Source organism: Theropithecus gelada, chromosome 6, assembly GCF_003255815.1.
Source record: "Theropithecus gelada isolate Dixy chromosome 6, Tgel_1.0, whole genome shotgun sequence".
Taxonomy (NCBI): Eukaryota; Metazoa; Chordata; class Mammalia; order Primates; family Cercopithecidae; genus Theropithecus; species Theropithecus gelada.
Window position 1 is genome coordinate 260,491 of NC_037673.1, and position 19,047 is coordinate 279,537.

General features: G+C 59.8%; 1 protein-coding gene across 2 annotated transcripts in view; it reads right to left on the reverse strand.

Annotated features, from left to right (window-relative positions):
- SLC9A3 (solute carrier family 9 member A3) overlaps positions 1 to 19,047 on the reverse strand; it is a 46,727-nt gene that overhangs the window by 17,901 nt on the left and 9,779 nt on the right. For both annotated transcript variants that reach the window (XM_025387380.1, XM_025387379.1), the window contains exon 2: positions 1,876 to 2,178. In XM_025387380.1, the coding sequence (XP_025243165.1) occupies positions 1,876 to 2,178 (303 nt within the window). The remainder of the gene's footprint in view (positions 1 to 1,875; positions 2,179 to 19,047) is intronic.

Genomic DNA, 19,047 nt, shown 5'->3' on the forward strand with positions numbered 1-19,047 from the left:
TGCCAGGAGGGTTCATGCCACCAGACTGTGTGTTCCAGGCCTCTCTCCACCATGTGCTTTGCCTGTGCAAGGACCTCTGATGCCTGAAGCTCCCATAGGGCCTGTCCCCATGCTGCCCGGACAGCCCCCAGGCCAGCACTGCCATGTCGACCCTTTCCCGTGGGGCACATCTGGCCTTGAGACGCTCCACAGGGCTTGGTCAGTCGCAGCCTCCCAGCTCTCTAGGACTCCCAGGAATGGGACGGACCTGCCGGCCATGGGCATCTGTTCCAGGACCTCAAGCAGCACCCAGCTTTGACCACCTGGGCCCCGAGGCTGAGCGCAGGCCTCCAGCATCCATGTCACCTGGGGAGCGGCCTCCCTCGAGAGGGCACAGCGATGGCCGGGACGCGTGTTTCCCACAAGCAGCGCTGTTGGAGGACAGTGGAGCCCAGTGCGGCGAGGGGCAAGGGTGGGCCAGGGCCGACGTCCTGGTGTTTCGAGTCCTCCAGGCTTCATGGTGCAGGCGCAGCAAGGACGTCCTCCTCCAGGCTCGGCCAGTCGCACTGAGGACATTCTGCTTCGTACAAGGGAAATCCGGCAGTGTCTCTGGCCAGTGCTAGGCGGGGACCATCGGGACCAGCAGCCACGGAGCCATGGAGTGTGCCTGGCTCTCAAAGGAGTGGCCTGACGGCCAGACTGGTCAAAGGCTACTCCGTCCCACACTCAACACGGCTGGGAGGAAGCGCTTGGCTGGGATCTCATGGGCGGGGGGCCATCTGGCAAGGTAGGCATGACCCTCGAGGGGCCGCAGGTCCAGGAGTCTGCTACAACCCCTGAGGCTTTCCCTTGGGTCCGGTGGCGAGGGCGGCTGCCCTGTCTGAGGTGTGTCCTGACACCTATGGCATTGCCCACATGACGGGTGACACCCACAGCGCCGGCCCGAGCCTGCCATCCATGAGCCTGTCTGCGCCCTCGGCAGCTTTCCCTGGGCTGCGCCTGGTGGGTAATGCTGGATGGCAAGGGCTCCAGGGAGGAGTGAGAAGGCCCCAGGGGACCACATGCTGGGTAGGGGCGGCCCCAACCCGGGAGCTCCTCTTTCTCCACTGTGGTCTCAGGTTTCAGCCCCTTGATTCCCATGGAGAGGCCGGGCCATGCTCTCCCTTGAACCAGACGGAAAATTGGCAATTCTTGTGAGTCCAGTTCAGCTGGTGGACATGTTTGAGGCTGAATTCTCCAGACAGGAGGGGAGGCCAGATGAGGGCAGCAGGTACCGGAGGCCTGTGCTCAGCCGTGGGGCCCAGCTGGTCAAAGCTGTAGCATCTCCGGCAGCAGCGGCGGGCATCAGGGCTACACCACACCTGGCATATCGGGAGGTTCCAGCCATGCATGATCCGGCTCCAGGGTGGGAGGCGGTGCCTGAGAGACAAAGCACCCAAGACCAAAACCACACAGGCTGCTGTGGCTCCAGATATGGCTGCAGCCACATGGGTGCGGTGGTAGCTGAGCGGCTCCGGCACACAGGCTAGGAGGAACGATGCCCGATACACCAGGCTCTGCAGTCCTCCTCGTCTCCCTGGGACCTGGAGGCCGGTGAGTGTGGACGGACCCCGACCTCTGGCCAGTTGAGAGGCAGCCCCCAGCCACCTACAGCCCCCCAGACGAGCTGCTGAGATGGGAACGCCTCCCCAAGCAGAAGGTGTGCTGGGGCCTGGGGACGCGCAGGGGACCAGCCTTGGCCACGAGGGCCTATGGGGCTGCCAGTCACATTTCTCCCCCGACACTTACCGCCTGGAGGCCTGGGTGCGGCACCCCGACCTCTCTGAGCTGAGTCAGCCCGGCCCCTCCCGGGCCCCACCCTGAGCCCTGGCCGGGGCAGCGGCGGTGCAGACTCACCCATGAGCCCACTGAGGAACACGCCATAGAGTGACAGGCCGGTGGTGGCCGCGTTCCACACGGTGCCCACGACGGCATACAGCAGGATGGTGCCCAGGTTGCCAAAGAAGAGTCGGTTGGGCATGAAGTAGCCGGCGTCCAGCACAATGGGAGGCAGCAGGTAGAAGAAGAAGACGGTGGGCGTCAGTGTGAAGGACGCGATGTGGTCGGCCGCCCAGACGATGCCGCCCAGCACCAGGCCCAGTACGATGAGCAGGGCGCTCTCGGGAACCACGCTGGTGACCTTGTGGGACAGGTGGAACCCTGCGGGGGAGGGAGGGAGGTCAGGGCTGGGCTGCGGGGGAGGGAGGGAGGCCAGGGCTGGGCTGCGGGGGGGGGGGGGGGGGGGCGGGGGGACTTGGGGGGGGGGGGGGGAAGCTGGGGGGGACCCACAGGGGAGTGGAGGGAAGTCGGGGTGGGGCCTCAGGAGAGGGCAGGGAGGTGGTGGGAACCCGCGGCGGAGGGGAGGGAGATGGGGGCACCTGCAGGGGAGGGGAGGGAGGTCAGGGGGGACCTGTGGGGGAAGGCAGGGAGGTGGGGGAAACCCACGGGGGAGGGGAGGGAGGTCAGGGCAGGGCCCTCGGGGCAGGGGAGGGAGGTCCAGGTGACCAGGTCCCACGGGGCTCAGAGCTGCAGGCCCCCCCCACTTTTCAGGGAGCCCAAGAGGGCTGGGAAGGAGGAGGCTACAGGGGCAGTTGCTGGCGCCCCCAGAAGGGAGTCCATTGGAGGAGGGTGCGGGTGCTACGGGGTGGAGGCCTGTGCTGGGTGGATGGTGGGGGCCTCTGAACTGCTGTCCCCCCGCCCGGCTGGTTCTGGTCCCCCTGGGTCCCTGACTCGCTCTGTGCCTTGTGCCTCGGTGACCAAGGTCTGAGCTCACGCTGACTGTCCCTGAGGTGGCCAGAGTCTGCTCCCACTTGAGGCTGGTGTTTCAGACCCCTCCGGAGGTTGTCACCTGTCACCCCCTCTCCTGGGATCACAGCCCCTGGGTGGGGCCTTCTAGGAAGGGTCTCTGGGTCCCACCAATGACGACCTACTCCACTCCCCACAGGTGAGCTTGAGGGTGGACAGCAGGCCCTGGGGACCCCCCATGGAGCCAACGTGCTTCACCCCGTCCCCTAGCACCATCGCCCCTGCCAGGACCTCGGAGTTAGAGGCTCTGCCCTGCCCTGTGGGTGGGGGTGCAGGCACCTATCTGGGCCACATCTCCTGTGTTTTAATTGGACTCATAAAAAAAAAGGGTGATGAGAATTCCTGCGCTCGGCCTGATTTCAAAATAGTGGGAAGGCTGACAAATGAGGTGTGTCCTCCGGCTTAGGTGATGTAAGGGATAATGAGCTTCTTCATTCCCTCAGCTGCTGGTTATTAAGTCTTCCTTGAAATTTAAAGAAAAGTTGTCTCCTGAGATGGCCGAGACCCCATTTAAGCACAGAGCAGTGGGAACAGGGAGGCTCCCTCGCAGACCACCCGCCTCCGAAGAACGTGTCAGCACAGCTGGAGGCAGCGGCCGTGTACCCCCCTTCCCGACTGCGTGGCCCGGACGAGCTCGGCCCTCCCTGCCTGTTTTTCCCCTTATAATTATGGAGCTCTTGCAGGGCCAGGTGCTGGCCCAGAGGAGGGAGGTGCTGTTTTGGATTTGCTGTCCCTTCCCCGCAGATGGTCTTACACCAAATACCACGGGCGGCATGGGCCCCTCTGGGGAGGGTGGCAGGCACAAGCCCCACACCTGTCCAGCCACCAGCACTGCACTGCGGTCTCCCAACCCCGTCCCAAGGACAGCAGCTCTGCCTGCTGCTCCAGATTCCAAAACACCAGCTCTGGGAGGCATCAGGGTTCAGAGGTTCCTACTTTCAGGATCGGAGGTCCTGCTGTGGACCCCTGTCCCCACCATGTGCCCCACAGGCTCTCTGAGGCCCCCGATGGCCCTAACGCATGCCCCGACAGCCCACTCCTCAGCAGCGCCCTCCCCAGATCTGGGCTCACGGGGCTGGCAGCCCAGCAGGAAAACCGGGGCCCTTCTCCTCCTCTGGGCTCCACGGCCTGGTCCCTGTGGTGGCCAAAGACAGACCTGGCCTCACAGAGCTTTTGGGAAGAGACATGGGTGGCACCTTCCAGGCCTGCGAGAGGAAGGCTGTGGCCTCTGCTCAGGGCAGCCTGGGGCCCTCTCCACACCCGGAACTCAGCAGGTCCTAGGCTGGCCTGGGAATCTGCACACTAAGGGCTCCGAGGCCTTTGGGAGTCCTGCTGGGGGGTCCCTGTGGTGCAGGAAGGCCTGGGGCAGGTGTTCCCACATCTGCAGCCTCCTGATTTCTTTATTAATGTCCAGAGAGAAGTGGAGTTTACCACCTTCTGTTCCTTCCTGAGGGTTGTAAATCCTGGCCTTGGTATCCCGAGCTGTGTTAGGAAGACCAGGGTGGTCCGTGCCCAGTGCCAGCGCCTGCCCACCCACAGGCCAGCCTGTGCCTGTCACATCTGTCTTTGGTGACGTCGTCACCTCCGCTGCTGCCCCACGAGTGCCTAGCAAAGCCTGGCACAGCCGTGGTGATGGTGACCCCTGGAGACTGCCCAGCCCCTGGCGAGACCCACCCAGGCCGCTGTTTTCTACACGACGCACATTTTTTGCCTCTGCCCACGTCCCAGGCTGGCTCCTGTAGGGGTAACCGGCTCACCTGTCCTTCCCTTTCCAGGGTCACAAGACCCGGGAGATGGTGTTTGTCCAATAGGGCTTGTGGAGCAGCCAGTGGGGCACTTGTGGCCCCTCAGTGCCCGCCGGCATGTGGGCCGCTTTGAGGATAAAATCCAGTGACCACAGAGACCGTGCACCCCCAGGTGGGGGCACCGTGGCCGAAGGTCAGACCTGGGAAGCAGCGGGAGCCTCGGAGCTCCAGGACACACTCGCCCTTGGTGGCTGCAAACACTTGGCCCAGGGCCTTTTTGTTCAGGGCTTGGGTCTTTTAGCCACAGTCTTTCAAAATTAGATTCACAGCGATCACCACCATTGTGAAGCTACCCGAGACAACTGCGGGGCCAGCAGGTCAGGGATGCAGGGACCAGCTTTGTCTTCAAAAACAACAACGCAACTCTGTGCCCTGGGGACTCACACCTGGGTGCTCCCCGCACCACTGCAGACCCTCCGCCACACTGCAGTGCGGCCGCTGGTTACGGTAAAAGCCTGTTAACTGGGACACGGGTGGGTGAGGGACAGGCTGGCTTCAGACCAAACGCTCCTGCTCAGAAGTAAGCCCTGAAAATCCACAGAAACCATCCTCTGACCTTGGTAGTCACTGAGAAAATATACATACAAACGCCGCGTAGGCGAGACGGCGGTGGTTTCCAACATTCTGCCATCCGGGGTTGGAAAGAGTGTTGGACACGCCTTTTCCCATGTGCTGCGGCATCGGAGGGCAGCTCCTGTAGTCTTCAGGGTGTGTGCGTGTTGAGTTGGGAGCTCACCTGTGTCCCTCTGTGTGGTATGTGCCGGTCCCACCTGCCCACGGGGGAGGAGCCGCACCCATTCCCACCGTCCAGGCAGGCGTGAGCCGCATCTCCTGAGAGGCCCAGCCTAACAGCCTCTGACAACCTGTGGGTGACGCGTGAGCAACCCCCTGTTCTGTGAATGAGTCCAGTTAACTTGCTCCCCTGCTGGGCACTGATCCTTCCTACCGACACGAGGTTCTTTGTCAGCTGGAAAATCCAGCCTTTGCTTATGGGGCCAGTGTGGATGGGGCCGGTATGGATGCAGCTGGTGTAGATAGGGCTGGTGCAGACTGGGGTGGTGTGGATGGGGCCGGTGTGGATGGGGCCGGTGTGGACACCAGGCTGGTGTGGACTGGGGTGGTGTGGACACGGGGCTGGTGTAGACAGGGCCAGTGTGGACAGGGCTGGGAGTCAGTGTGGACACGGGGCCAGTGTGGACGGGGCTGATGTGGACAGGGCCAGTGTGGACAGGGCTGGTGTGTACACGGGTCCGGTGTGGACAGGGCCGGGCCCTGAGTCCGTCTGCCACAGCCTGTGTGGCTTCCAAACAAGGGGACAAACCTGGGGACATGCAGGCCCTTAGGTAACTGATTGCCGAGGCTGGAGAGTCACAGCTAATTAAGCACACAATGGCTTGGCGGCCTGATGGTTACGACAGGGGACAGACGCTTTTAGTTCTAATTACAAACCCTGTGCCTGGAGGAGGAAGGGCCGGCGCTGGCAAACCGGACATTTCTGGAGTGGGCACCGGAAAGGGCTTCTCTCTGGGTCCCGGGGGCGCTCAGGAAGGCCACAGCCGACGCATGTCACACCCCTCAGAGCACAGAGGGACGGGGCTTGGTCAGGCCCGGGGCCTCCACTGCCTCCAAGGACCCTTCAAGGTGACAGAGATTCAGCCGAGTCCACAAAAATGCAACAGCGCAGTCAATCCTGTGGTTTTACTTTAACAGGAGCATGTCCCGGAGGATTAAACTCTGCCTCCCAGAAACAGCCCGGCTGAGCGGGGGGGCAGCGAGGCCAGGAAGGCGGGCGGAAGCACAGGTACCCACTCTCCGGGGCACAAGCAGCCGGGGCGTTCCACAGGCAGGCGCAGACACATGCAGGAACACGTGCACGCACAGAGACTCGTAGAGACACAGAGACGTGCAGGACGCACAGAGACACAGAGATGCACAGAGACCCACGCAGGGTCCACCCCATTCTCCTAGCAGAGCCGTGGGTCTGAGTTCTCCGCCACCCGCCCCTGCAGGTCCAGCGGAGCTCACCAGTGCGCTCTGACCTCAGTTGACCTCAGTATCACTTTGCCCGCCTGCGGGGCACCGGCGAGGAATCCCGGTAAATGTGTCGGCCGTCAAGCCCAGGGCAGAGGTAAAGGTGCTCACGGCGTCCACCGTGCAGCCTGGCAGATGTGCCCGCGTGACCCCACGCGTCCCTGCCTGTGGGTGCGGTTCCCAGTGAGTGCTCAGGTTGGTGTGGGACAGGGGAGCCGGCTCCCGGGGGGCTGGGCGGGGACCCCTTCTCCGAGCAAGGCCGGGCCTCGGGGCCGGGAAGCTGCTTCCTGCCAGATGAAGTTCACTCAGCACCGAGAACAGCCCGTTCGGGATTGGCTCTGCGCTCAAGTCACAAGGTGTTTTTAGACATTGTACATTTACAACACTCAGGCAAACCTAGTCGGGTTTTACATGGAAACATGAACATTGCCAGCGGTTCCCTAGAGAACCAGGAGATCCTTCAATTCCAAACCACCCTGAGCAACCGCGCTGGGGCAGAATGAAGGCAGCCTCAGAGCCAGCCGGCCTCTGTCCAGGGCGCCGGGAAGACCCCACACCCCTTCCTCTCTGGGACCCAGCCGCTCCGCCCCCTCTGAGACGGCCCCGCCCCGTCTGAGACAGCCACGCCCCCTCCGAGACGGCCCCGCCTCCTCGGAGACAGCCACGCCCCCTGTGAGACAGCCACGCCCCCTCCGAGACAGCCACGCCCCCTCCGAGACGGCCCCGCCTCCTCGGAGACAGCCACGCCCCCTGTGAGACGGCCCCGCCCCATCTGAGACAGCCACGCCCCCTCCGAGACAGCCACGCCCCCTCCGAGACGGCCCCGCCTCCTCTGAGACAGCCACGCCCCCTCCGAGACGGCCCGGCCCCCTTATTAGCAGCCTGAGAACAGATGAATTCCAGCAGGTCCCAAGCTGCCCACAGCAGCGAAAAGACCTGGCTGCAGATCCCAGCTGCCACCATCTCAGGGCTTTGCTCAAAGCAGCAACAAGCCTCAGCCACCGGAGGCCCAGCGGCGTCTTCCAGGGACCACAGCGGAACACAGGCCCCAGCAAGACACTGGTCCCAACGTCCTGGGGCAACCCGAGTCACGAGACACGTGAAGAAGAGGGAATGTGGCCCAGCTCAAATCAGAGGAGAACTCAAGATGGTCAGACCCTGGAATCAGCAGACAAGGGCCTAAAACAGCTGCTCAAGGATAGAAAAGAAACATCCTCATAATCACTAAAAAAGGACAAACCGCAGTGGTGCAGTGGAACAGGGTTTGGCACGTTTTTTCTTAAAGGCAGATTGTCAGTATTTCAGGTTCTTCGAGCTGCCAACAGGAGGATCGATTCACAACCACTCACTACCACTGTGGCCGAAAGCCACTGTAATGACACAGATGGGCGTCGAAAGCTGCCGTAACGACACAGATGGGCATTCCAGTTAAACTTTGCAAAAACCAGTGGGCAGCCCACGGGCTGTAGTTTGCTGACACCTAAAATAGAACTTATCAAAGAGAACCAAGCGGAAACCCTAGAATCTCTGACATAAAAACTCAATGGATAGACTTACGAGCAGACAGAAATGACAGCAAAGAGAGTGAACTGGAAGACAGATCAATAGAAATCATCCAATCGGAAAAACAAGGAGAAAAAATACTTTTTAAAGTGACCGGAGCCTCGTTGGTCTGTGGGGCAAAATCAACAGCCTGTAGCCGCAGCACTGTGGGAGGCCAAGGCAAGAGGATCGCTTGAACCTAGGAGTTCAAGACCAGCCTGGGCAACATAGCAAAACCCCATCTCAACAAAAAAATTTAAAAATTAGCTAAGCCCGGTGGTTTGTGCCCATAGTCCCAGCTACTCAGGGGGTGAGGCCAGAGGATCCATTGAGCCTGGGGGGGTTGAGGCCGCACTCCAGTCTGGGTGACAGACAGAGCGAAGTCCCATCCTCGCCCAGAAAAAGGCCTAATGTATGTGTAGCTGGAGCTCTGGAAAGAAGGGAGAATGGGGCAGGGGAACCTTGAAGAACGAATGGTAGAAAATGTCCCAGTTTGTTGAAAGACACACATTTATAGGTTTGAGACATTTTGCAAACCCCAAGCTATGCAAATACGGGGAAAATCATACCTATGGGCACGTCATAGTCAAACTGCTGAAAATCAAAAGCAAGCAGAGAATCTTGCAATGTGTATAATGTGTGTGTGAGTTACTAATAAAGAACTTTCTTCTTGTTCCATGAAATGGGCAACAAAGGAAGACGTGTCCACTGGAAATCTCATCCACGGCAGTGGTTTCTCCTGAATCGGCGAATCGTCTGCGTGAGGCTGGGGCCTCTGGACAGACACCTGGGCTCCCAGAGCTCTTGGGGGGCTCCCATCTTCACCCGGTGCCTGGATTCTCAGGGTCCCACCCACCCCCACCTTCCTCCCACTTCACCCTCTCTTCTCTCTTGCCCTGTAAAATCATTCATTTCAAAGTAGAAATTACGAAAAACCCTCTTGATCAATCACAGAAGTTTAGCACTCCCTGTGTTTTTGCCTTTGGTTTATCAACAACTAAACAAGGGAAGGGAACAAGCTTCTGTGGAAGCTTCCAGCAAGTGAGACAGTGTCCTACATGAGGCGCCTGGGGAGGGAAGGTGCCAGAAGCCATCGCTGCGGGGCTTCCTCTGCCCCGAACCCCGGGGAACCCAAGGGGCACGCGTCGCCCCATGTTCTTGCAGCCCCCGCATCCTGTGACCCAACCAGGAGGTGTGACCTGCCTTCCTTGCCTCAGGCTCCCCTCTGTAAAGTGAGGACATAGCCCCCGGGGCTGCAGCGAGGGCCCAGGGCGGTAGACGTGCAGGGTCCAGGACTGGCTGAACCTTGAGCCACTGCAGGGGCCATGGGATTTGGCCCTCAGGAGAGAACTCCGTGGGCCTCCTCTGGTGTGTCCGGTGACAGAGGCCAGATCTCAGGCTCCCCAGGCTCACGGCCCCACTGGCTCCTCCTATTGCCCCTGGGTGAGGGCTCGGGGTGGGGACAGCAGACAAACCCTCAGCTGCTGGGCAGTGTCTCCCTCGGGGGCTGTGGGCACCGGGACCTGTACCCCTCAGAGCTGCGAGGCTACTGTCTCTAAATGCGGGGGCTGAAGGAGAAGGGGTGTTCATGCCCAGCTCCTGGCCAGCCACCGACGTGGCCCCTGCATGGGGGCCAGGCCAGAGTCTCAGAGGGCAGGGGTGCGGATGGTTGGGTGGCACAGAGCGGGGGCTCACACCTCAGCTAGCAAAGTGGCTCCCAGACCCGATGCCTGTGCCTGGCAGAGCAGCAGACGCCTGCGGGGCACAGCGGCCATGTGGGCGCCACACGGAGCGTAGCGCTGAGAAGCAGGGGCCAGCAGCAGCCACCCCTCCCCTGCTTTCCCTGCACAAAAGGGAAAGGCCTCAGAATGGCATGGATGCAGTGACCCCTTTAATAGAATGAGGGGATGGCGGCCCCGGTGGCTGGAGACCTGGAAAATGAGAAACAGCAGCCTCCTCAGTTTTCAGCTTCAGAGGCTCTTAAGGGAGGGAGGCCGCTGTGGGAGGAGCATCTGGACATGTGCTGGGGGGTGACCGTTGGAAGGGGCGGGGAGTGACCATGGTGGGGAGAGTGACTGTGGGGGGGAGAGGGACTGGGGGGGATAGTGCCAGTGGGGGGGGTGGGGAGTGGCCATGGGCGGGAGAATGACTGGGGGGGTGGGGAGTGACCATGGCAGGGAGAGTGACTGCAGGGGTGGGGAGCAACCATGGCGGGGAGAGTCACTTTGGGGGAGGTGGGGAGCGACCACGGTGGGGGGAAGAGAGTGACCATTATGGGGGGTGGGGAGAGTGGCTGTGTTGGGAGGGGAGTGACTACCATGGAGATGAAATGAATGTGAACCACTGAGGCAAAGGCATGAGGCCTCCTCACCTTGGGGTGGGGTTGGGGTGCAGGTGGAGCCTCTGAAAGGCTTCGAAGAGTTTGTAAATGCCCTGCGGGGGGCAAGTTCGGGTCTTGCTGACCTTTCTCCCTCAGGAGAGGAACTCCAGCGGGGCTGTGCTCTCTGGGGAATTTTTTTTGTGCAGGTCGACTGTGTGGGCAGGTTCCAAGCCTGCTAACTGCTCACATGGCCACGGACACCACCCCTATCAGGGAGCCATCCTCCTCTACCGATCTATCCACCACTATCCTGCTCGCGAAGCCAGGACTTTGTCACCAGCTTCGCCTGGACGCAGGAGCAGGGGGCGGTTGGGAGGATTGATTCTTGATACTGATGCCACCTGGAGAGGACAAAGGTGGAAAGACACGCGAAAGGCACCTAGAACCAGGGGCCCCAGATGGGGGCTGGAGACGTGAGGGACTGAGCTGCAGAAAGGGTGCTGGGGCACGCAGCACGGCCAGGGCAGCCCGCACAGGGCACATTCTTACGTGAGGTGTGCCCTGTGTCTCCGTCATTTGCCCCAAATGCAGGAGGGCCCAGGGTCCTCCCAAGGGCCCCCACACTGCTCCCTGTCCTGTGGGGCCGCCCCACCAAGTGAGGCACCACTCCAGAGCCGGGACAGCTGCAAACCAGAGCCAGACCCTGGGGGTTCCCCACCCTCCGGGTGCTGCTACCAGGGACCTGTCTGGCCACTTCCCAACAGGCTGTTTTAACCCGCGCAGATCTGGTTTCCTCATGGAAGGTGATAATCTTGACTTTTCTGGGCAGTTGTGAAGATTAAAAATCAGACTCCTTCAGAGACAGTGGGTTGACTTTGTTCTCAAACCCGAGGAAAACGAAAGATAAGACGTGTTACTTATTATCCTTGTTTTTAAGTTTCGGGTCAGGTCAGAAGGAGGGGTCCAGCTGCTTCTCTCTCTCTCTCTCTTTTTTTTTTTTTTAAATAATGTCTGGCTCTATTGCCCAGGCTGGAGTGCAGGTATGCAGCCTCCACATCCCAGATGCAAGTGATCCTCCTACCTCAGCCTCCCTAGTGGCTGGGACCACAGGCAAGCACCACCAGGCCTGGCTAATTTTTGTATTTTTCGTAGAGATGGGGTTTCGCCATGTTGCCCAGCCTGGTCTCAAACTCCTGGGCTCATGTGATCCTCCAGCCTTGGCTTCCCAAAGTGCTGGGATTACAGGTTGAGCCACTGCACTCATCCTGGGGGGATCCAAAGACACTGGCATCCCATCCCCAACCCCAACACCCGAGTCCCTGCCCCACAGACACCCGAATCCCCACCCCGCAGACACCCGAGTCCCCGCCCCGCAGACACCCGAGTCCCCACCCCGCAGACACCCGAATCCCCGCCCCGCAGACACCTGAGTCCCCACCCCGCAGACACTCGAATCCCCGCCCCGCAGACACCCGAATCCCCGCCCCGCAGACACCCGAATCCCCGCCCCGCAGACACCCGAATCCCCGCCCACACCCGTGTGGCTGCAGTTCTCCTTCAGCTTCTTGGCGCCCGCCCCTCACACCGATGGAGCCAGGGGAAGGGGTGAGGGGTGCTCAGCCTCAGACCCCAGCTACGGAATCACAAGCAGCCCAGAGCGCGCCCGGGGATGGAGACGCCGCAGGGAGACGCAGGCCTCAGCATCACCATCGCCCCCACGCCGTAAGGGCAAGGCCATTAGAGAGGAAGACCTCCCGGGAGTCAAACGTGACAGCTAAAGTTTAAAAGTCAACAGAGGAGTTGAAAGAGGAGGTTAAGAACTTCTCTCAGGCCGGACGTGGTGGCTCACACCTGTGAACTCAGCACTTTGAGAGGCAGAGGCAGGAGAATCATTTGAGCCCAGGAGTTCGAGACCAACCTGGGCAACATAGTGAGACCCCATCTCTACAAAATACCAAAACTAGCCAGGCATGGCTTGCCTGTGGTCCCAGCCACTTGGGAGGCTGAGGCAGGAGGATCACTTGAGCCTGGGACGTGGAGGCTGCTATGAGCTGAGATTGCACCACTGCATTCCAACCTCGGTGACAGAACCAGATCCCGTCTCCAAAAAAAAAAAAAATTATCTCCAAAGATAGAGAAAAAAGACACATAAAGAAAATGTAGGGCCAGGCATGGTGGCTCACGCCTGTAATCCCAGCACTAGCACTTTGGGGGACTAATGGTGGGGTGGATCACTTGAGGCCAGGAGTTAAAGACCAGCCTGGGCAGCATGGTGAAACTCTGTCTCTACTAAAGTAAATTACAAAAATTAGCTGGGTACGGTGGCCCATGCCTGTAATCCCAGCTACTCAGGAGGCCGAGGCATAAGAATCACTTGAAGCCAAGAGGTAGAGGTTGCAGTGAGTGGAGTGCATGCCACTGCACTGCAGCCTGGGCAACAGAGCTAGATGGAAGGAAGGAAGGAGGGAGGAAAAGAAGGGAGGAAGGGAGGAAGGGAGGGAGAGAGGAAGGAAGGGCTTGAGGGCAGAGTAGGCTGGACACATGTGGGCTGAATGTGGAACCCTGGAACTCAGGCATGGGCAGAAGATGGAGAACCATGGACAGGCACCGCCACAGCCGTTCCCAGAACCAAGCTTGCGTTTCCAGACTCAGCGACCCGCCAGGGACCTGGCACAGCAGGTGAAGTTAGCTACACCCCAAAGCACTTCAGGGAGTGAGAGGAGAATGGGGCGCGGGGAGGGGGAGGAGGCCCCCTGCAAAGCAGCAGGAACGAGGAAGGCCTCCCAGTCTTGCATGGACGCCAGAAGAAGCTGGCGCAGGGCCTGATGATTTGGAAGGGAAACCAGTTCCCGCGGCGTGAATCAAGCAAGGCAAAGGCATCTCAGAGGGGCTGTGGGGGCAGCCGGCGTTGGCCCCCCTGCAGTCAGCGCTCAGTCGCACAGCACTCAGCTGGCTTCCCAGGGCCTGAGCAGGGATGGGGGAGGCTTCAGGAGAAGAGGGGCTCCGGCGATGTGGAGGAGAGTGTGTCGGGGAGACAGGTGCTGGGCTGGACAGGGGGAGCTGCTGGAGGTCTGGGGGCATTGGAAGCAGGCGGATCCCCAGGTGCTTGGGCCCCTCGCAGAGTGCAGCAACTTGCCGGGAGCAGAGCCACTTGCTGGAAGCTCAGAGAAGGCTGCCAAGAGCAGCAACAGAGACCATGGTTCCCTCCAGGCACAGCCAGATGCTGTGTGGGGAAGCAAACGTGGCCGTACACTGCCACCGAGCTCTAAGGTGTTCGTGTGGGACGGAAGCGCTGGTGGAAAGGCCAGACCCCGCGGGACACACCCCAAGAGCCGGCACCACGCTTGGTCCCAGCCTGGAGACGGGGTCCGGCGGGGTCAGGCTGTCTCCAAGCCCGGGGTGGAGACCTCATTGGGCTTTACTGTGGCGACCGCGGGGCGGGGAAGAGGGCCCAGGGGACAAGGTGGGCATAGACTGCTGTTTTCTCGAGTGAACCCTAGAACCACTTGATTTTTCATCTGACAAAGCTAACCGAGGAAAAGATGAGGCCCATGGATGCATGAGCTTTCTGCCTGGCAGGGGAACATGCCCAGTGCATTTTCAGGTATTTGCTGAGGGCCCGCTACCCACGGGCTGAACACTCAGCTGGGAAAGGCCCAGGCACGCGTCCGTGGGTGCCATCTTCTGTGAGTCAATGGGTTCAGCTGCCTGGGGAATCCTACGGGGGGAAGGCAAGGGAAACGGAGGTGAAGGAGCCGTGGGAAAGGCCAGGGCTGCTGGGTGCAGGGGTGGGTGGGAAGACGCGCCAGCAGCACATGCAGCTTTCTCTGGGCACTACTGTGCTCTGAGACCTCCCATGGCTCACACTGTCTCAAAGCTGTGCCTGGACACCTGCTGTCCCACCAGGTCTTCCCATGTCTCCCCTGGCCTCAGCCCTTCTTCCTGTCTCTGCAGGTTCCACCCTGCATTCTTGTAACTTCCCATCACGATTCCCTCCAGCCTCATAATAAGGGGTCAGATACCTGCCCATCCACATGTGAGATCCTAAAATATCCAACACGCACCAGCAAAACTGTGAGCCACAAGGAGAGCACTGTGGTCCCACTGGCCTTGCTGGGCAGGGGCAAGAGTGTCTGACTGTTCTCGGATGGCAAGGCTGGCATTTAAGTGTACAAAAGACCTAAATGTAAAACACAAAACTATAAAATTTCTAGAAGATAGCATGGAAGAAAAGCTACATAACCTGGGGTTTGGTGATGAATTTTTTGATCAACACCAAAAGCATGAGCGATAAAAGAAAAAAATGATAAATCGGACTTTATTAAATTAAAAACTTTTTCTCTGCAAAAGAAGACATCTGCAAAACACATATCTACTAAAGAGTTTATAATTCAAAACACACAAAGGACTCTAAAAACTCAATAGGAAAAATAAACAACCCGCTGAGAAATGAGCCAAACATCTGGGCAGACCCCTCACCAAAGACAGGCAGACGGCAGATAAGCCCCTGAAATACGCACGGCAGCCCATGTCATGGTGGAGCCGCAAATTGAAACACACGGAGACACCATCACACCCCCGTTAGAGTGGCTGAAACCCAGGACACGGATAGCACCGAAGGCCGGCGAGGATGTGGGGTCACAGGAGTGTGCCCTCAGCACTGCTGGGGGCACAGGGTGGTGCAGCCACTTGGAAGAAAGCACGGCAGTTTCCTACAAACCTAAGCAGGCCATGACCACACAACCCAATGGTCAGGCCCACAGGATTGAACTCCTCCGTCCACACAAGAGCCTGCACATGGAGGTTTATAGCAGCTTTATTCATAATCACCAAAAAACCCTAGAAGCGACTGAGATGTCCTTCAGTAGGTGGATGGATCCAGACAGTGGAATCTCATTCAGTGCTAAGAAGAAATGAGCTGTCAAGCCATGAACAGATACGGAGGAAACACAGATGCAATGAATAAGTAAAAGAAGCCGCTTTCAGAAGGCTGCACGCTATAGGTTTCCAACTACATGACATTCTGGAAAAGGCACAACTATGGAGACAGTGGTTGCCACGGGTTGGGGGAGAGAGGGATGAACAGGCAGAGCACAGAGGATTTTTAGGGCCGTGAAGTTCTCTGGATGAGACTGTAATGCCGGATCCATGTCATTGTACCCGTGTCCAAACCCACAGATGTGCAACACCAAGAATGAGCCCTAATGTAAACTGTGGACCTCAATTAATATAATGTATCAAGAGTGGCTGCATCATGACACAGGTATCACACCAATGCCGCCTGTTAGCAGTAGGGGGGACTGGGGGAGGGAAGGGCTGGGGTGTGGCTAGAGGGAACGTTATACTATCAGCTCAATATTCTGTAAATCCACAACTTTACTAAGAAACTTAAGTCCATTCATTTTCTAAGAAAGGGCGTCCCCGAAGCTGTGGGGGGCGCTCCTTTTGGGGTGGGCTGGAGAGGGCCAGGCTGAGGGGACGAGGACAGCATTCCAGGCAGAGAGTGTGCGGTGGGCAGGCGGAGCCCAGGCAGAGGCACCCCTGGAGGAAGGGCCAGGCGTGCAGAGGCCTGGCGGCCAGTCTCCTCTTGACCCACCTATCAATTCTGACTCCACGGTGCCAACACTACTGTCCAGCGTCACCAAGATCAGAGCAAATACCAGTCCCACTTTTCACTGGAAGATAAAAGGGGGAAAGGCGGTTACAGAGGTTTCCACTGCAGCAAAACCCAAGAGAGCGGAAACTGAGACTGGAGAATTGCCTCCTGCAGCGACACTGAGACTTGGGAACCTGGACACCAGGAAGGTGAGGGAGGGGGGTGTGCACCTACTGTGGGCTGCGTGGTGTGGGCTGGGACCACTGAGACCCAGCTGCTGAGACTCCAGCAAGCCACAAAGCCAGGGATGCTTCTGGAACACGACAGTGGCACTGGTTACAGCCGGGACGCAGCAGCCCCTTTGGGGTTTTGATTGGCAACATTTACCTCGGGCAGTGTCTGGGAGCTCCATTTTGTTGATGCTTTTTGGGGAGGAGAAAGGCTGGAAGGAAGGCTGGTGCATGGCACAGCCGCTGTGCCAGGACGCAGGTGCTAGATGGGCCCTCACACACGGGAGCCCCCACCCCCTGCTCTAACAGAGCCCAAGTGCCCCCTAAAAGCATGTGGCCCCTCTGAGGATGCGGAGTGGGATGGGAGGAGAGCGCCAGGCGCACGAGTGATGCCCAGGGTCTGTGCCGCCGGGGTGTGTGAGGCAGAGAATGCGTCAGCCCCGTGGGCAGTTGGGTGGGTCCTGACCACAGGGTTCCTGAGACACGGTGGATGCTGAGATGGCCACATCTGACTTCCCAGCACACACCTGCCGCCTCCATGCAACACATGTGCTCCTCAGGGGCCCAGGGACAGCTCTGGTGGGCAGACAGCAGCCCTGGACCCCCCTCGCCTTCTCCCCCTCTGATGTTGGTACACAGTAACGCAGCTCTCCCATTTGTCGGCACCTCTGGCAACAGGGCTGTGCCCGAGGGCTCCTCTCCCTCCGAAGGCAGGCGGGCAACACACAGCCACTGGAGCTTCTCCTGGGAGCAGTGCTCAACCAACCCAAGCCAGTTCCGCCTGAAGAGACTCCCCCACTGTGTGCTGGGTGTGGGCGGCGGGCAAAATCCAGAGAAGCAGAGACGATGGCGCCTGGCAAGGCCCCAGCCCCGGCTCGGGAGGGCACCCTGCTTTCTGGGAAGAGGTTACTTCCCTAATCACAGTTGACTCTAACTAATCCTAAAATTAACCTTCAGATCTTGAGAAAACCAAGATTAAGACAGAAACCTGGAAATGGCGCTCACATGGGCAAACCCTCGGGGAGACGTGCTCAGGCCGTCCCGGTGCCGGTTCCCAGACGCGTTACACACGTGTGCTCAGGCCGTCCCGGTGCCGGTTCCCAGACGCGTTACACACGCGTGCTCAGGCCGTCCCGGTGCCGGTTCCCAGATGCGTGACACACGCGTGCTCAGGCCGTCCCGGTTCCAGTTCCCAGACGCTTCACACACTCCCTCTTCCTCCCTGACCTGCGGTCTCCCAGGCTGTGTGCCGCCAGGGCTGTCAGTCCAGGGGCTCTGTCCCTCGAGGGGCTCTGAGGCCCGGCCTCCAGCCTGCGCCCTCCCTCCCCAGCTCTGCAGAGTCACCCAAGACCAGTGGCCACTGGCTCCACCACTCCTGGGGCCCACCCGCCCCCCGAGGCCCATCGGGCCTTGCCTGTCGGGGGCTTTGCTCACTGTGGTCCCTCGGGCAGCCCTGCCCAGTGGGTCCCACAGCCAGTAGGTGGGGAAGGAGTGCTATGGCCCACTGAGGGCCTTCTGAGGACCGGGTTCTAAGGGGAATCTGTCTTCACTGTCCGGTCAGCCCCGTGTCCTCTGCACCAGACATCTGAGGCTGAATCTGAGGACAGAGCCCCCAGGAGCTGCTGTTCTTCCGCACTTTGTATCACCCCCAAAGCTCTTAGAAACAGGTGTTTTCAACTTTCGAATTCAGACTTGCAAGAAATCCTTTCCCAACAGACAGCTCAAACCCTTGGACTTTGGCATGGCAACTCAGCAGGCGGTGAACTTGGAAGTTCCCTGATCCAAGGAGGAAGGAGAAAGGAGGAAGCTGCCGGCGCCCCCGGGCCCAGCTCCTTCCCTCTGCCCTAGCCCTGCACAGTCCAGAAGGGGACCCTGGCTTTGTCCCTGCCCAGGGCTGGCTCCCAGAACCAGACAGGGGGGCCTGGCTGGGATGGCCCAGCACAAAGCCCTCAGGGACGCACTCAAAGGCCGCCCTCCAGAGACCAGGGTCTTGGCACGGGTCACCTGGTCTTTCCCGAAGGCAGAGCCTTCCATGAGGAGACGTGGGGAGATTTCTCGGCCCCCCACGCCCCACCCCAGAGTCCATGCCATCAACCTGGAGTCGCGGTCGCAGCCCTAACCATCCTCCCCAGCACAGCAGCACCAACCGCCAGGCCCACTCCCAGGATGTGCCCCTCCCGTTTCTGGAATGCCCGCTGCCCGGGGCGCTGTTACAGCCCCTCCTGCTCTGCCCGCCCCTCCCTCCTTCCTTTCAGGCCCCTGTGGACGGTGCACACATGGGAACCCCTTGGGCACCCCAGCTGCTCTCCTGACTCCGCCTGGGCACGGCCCCAGGCTCCATCTCAATTCTTCCTAGACTGACAAGAAGAGGCTTTGGAAATGGACTTGACACACAGCCAGCCCCAAGGGAAGGCCGGCAATCGGACAGAGCAGGGAGCCCAGAGCTCAGGCTGGTAAAGGTACCAACGTGAGGGAGCCACCCAGAGCTCACCCCAGCTCTGAACATGGTCATCACATGGCCAGAGTGCAAGGACCACCTTCCGCTTCTCCTCCACGGGTTCCCCTGCTCCCTAGACACACACATTCCCTGCTGCTCCTCAAACACCCACACATTACTGCCTGCCACTCACACACCCATGCACAACCCCACCACTCACACACCCACACACACTCCCCCGCCACTCACACACACACACCCCC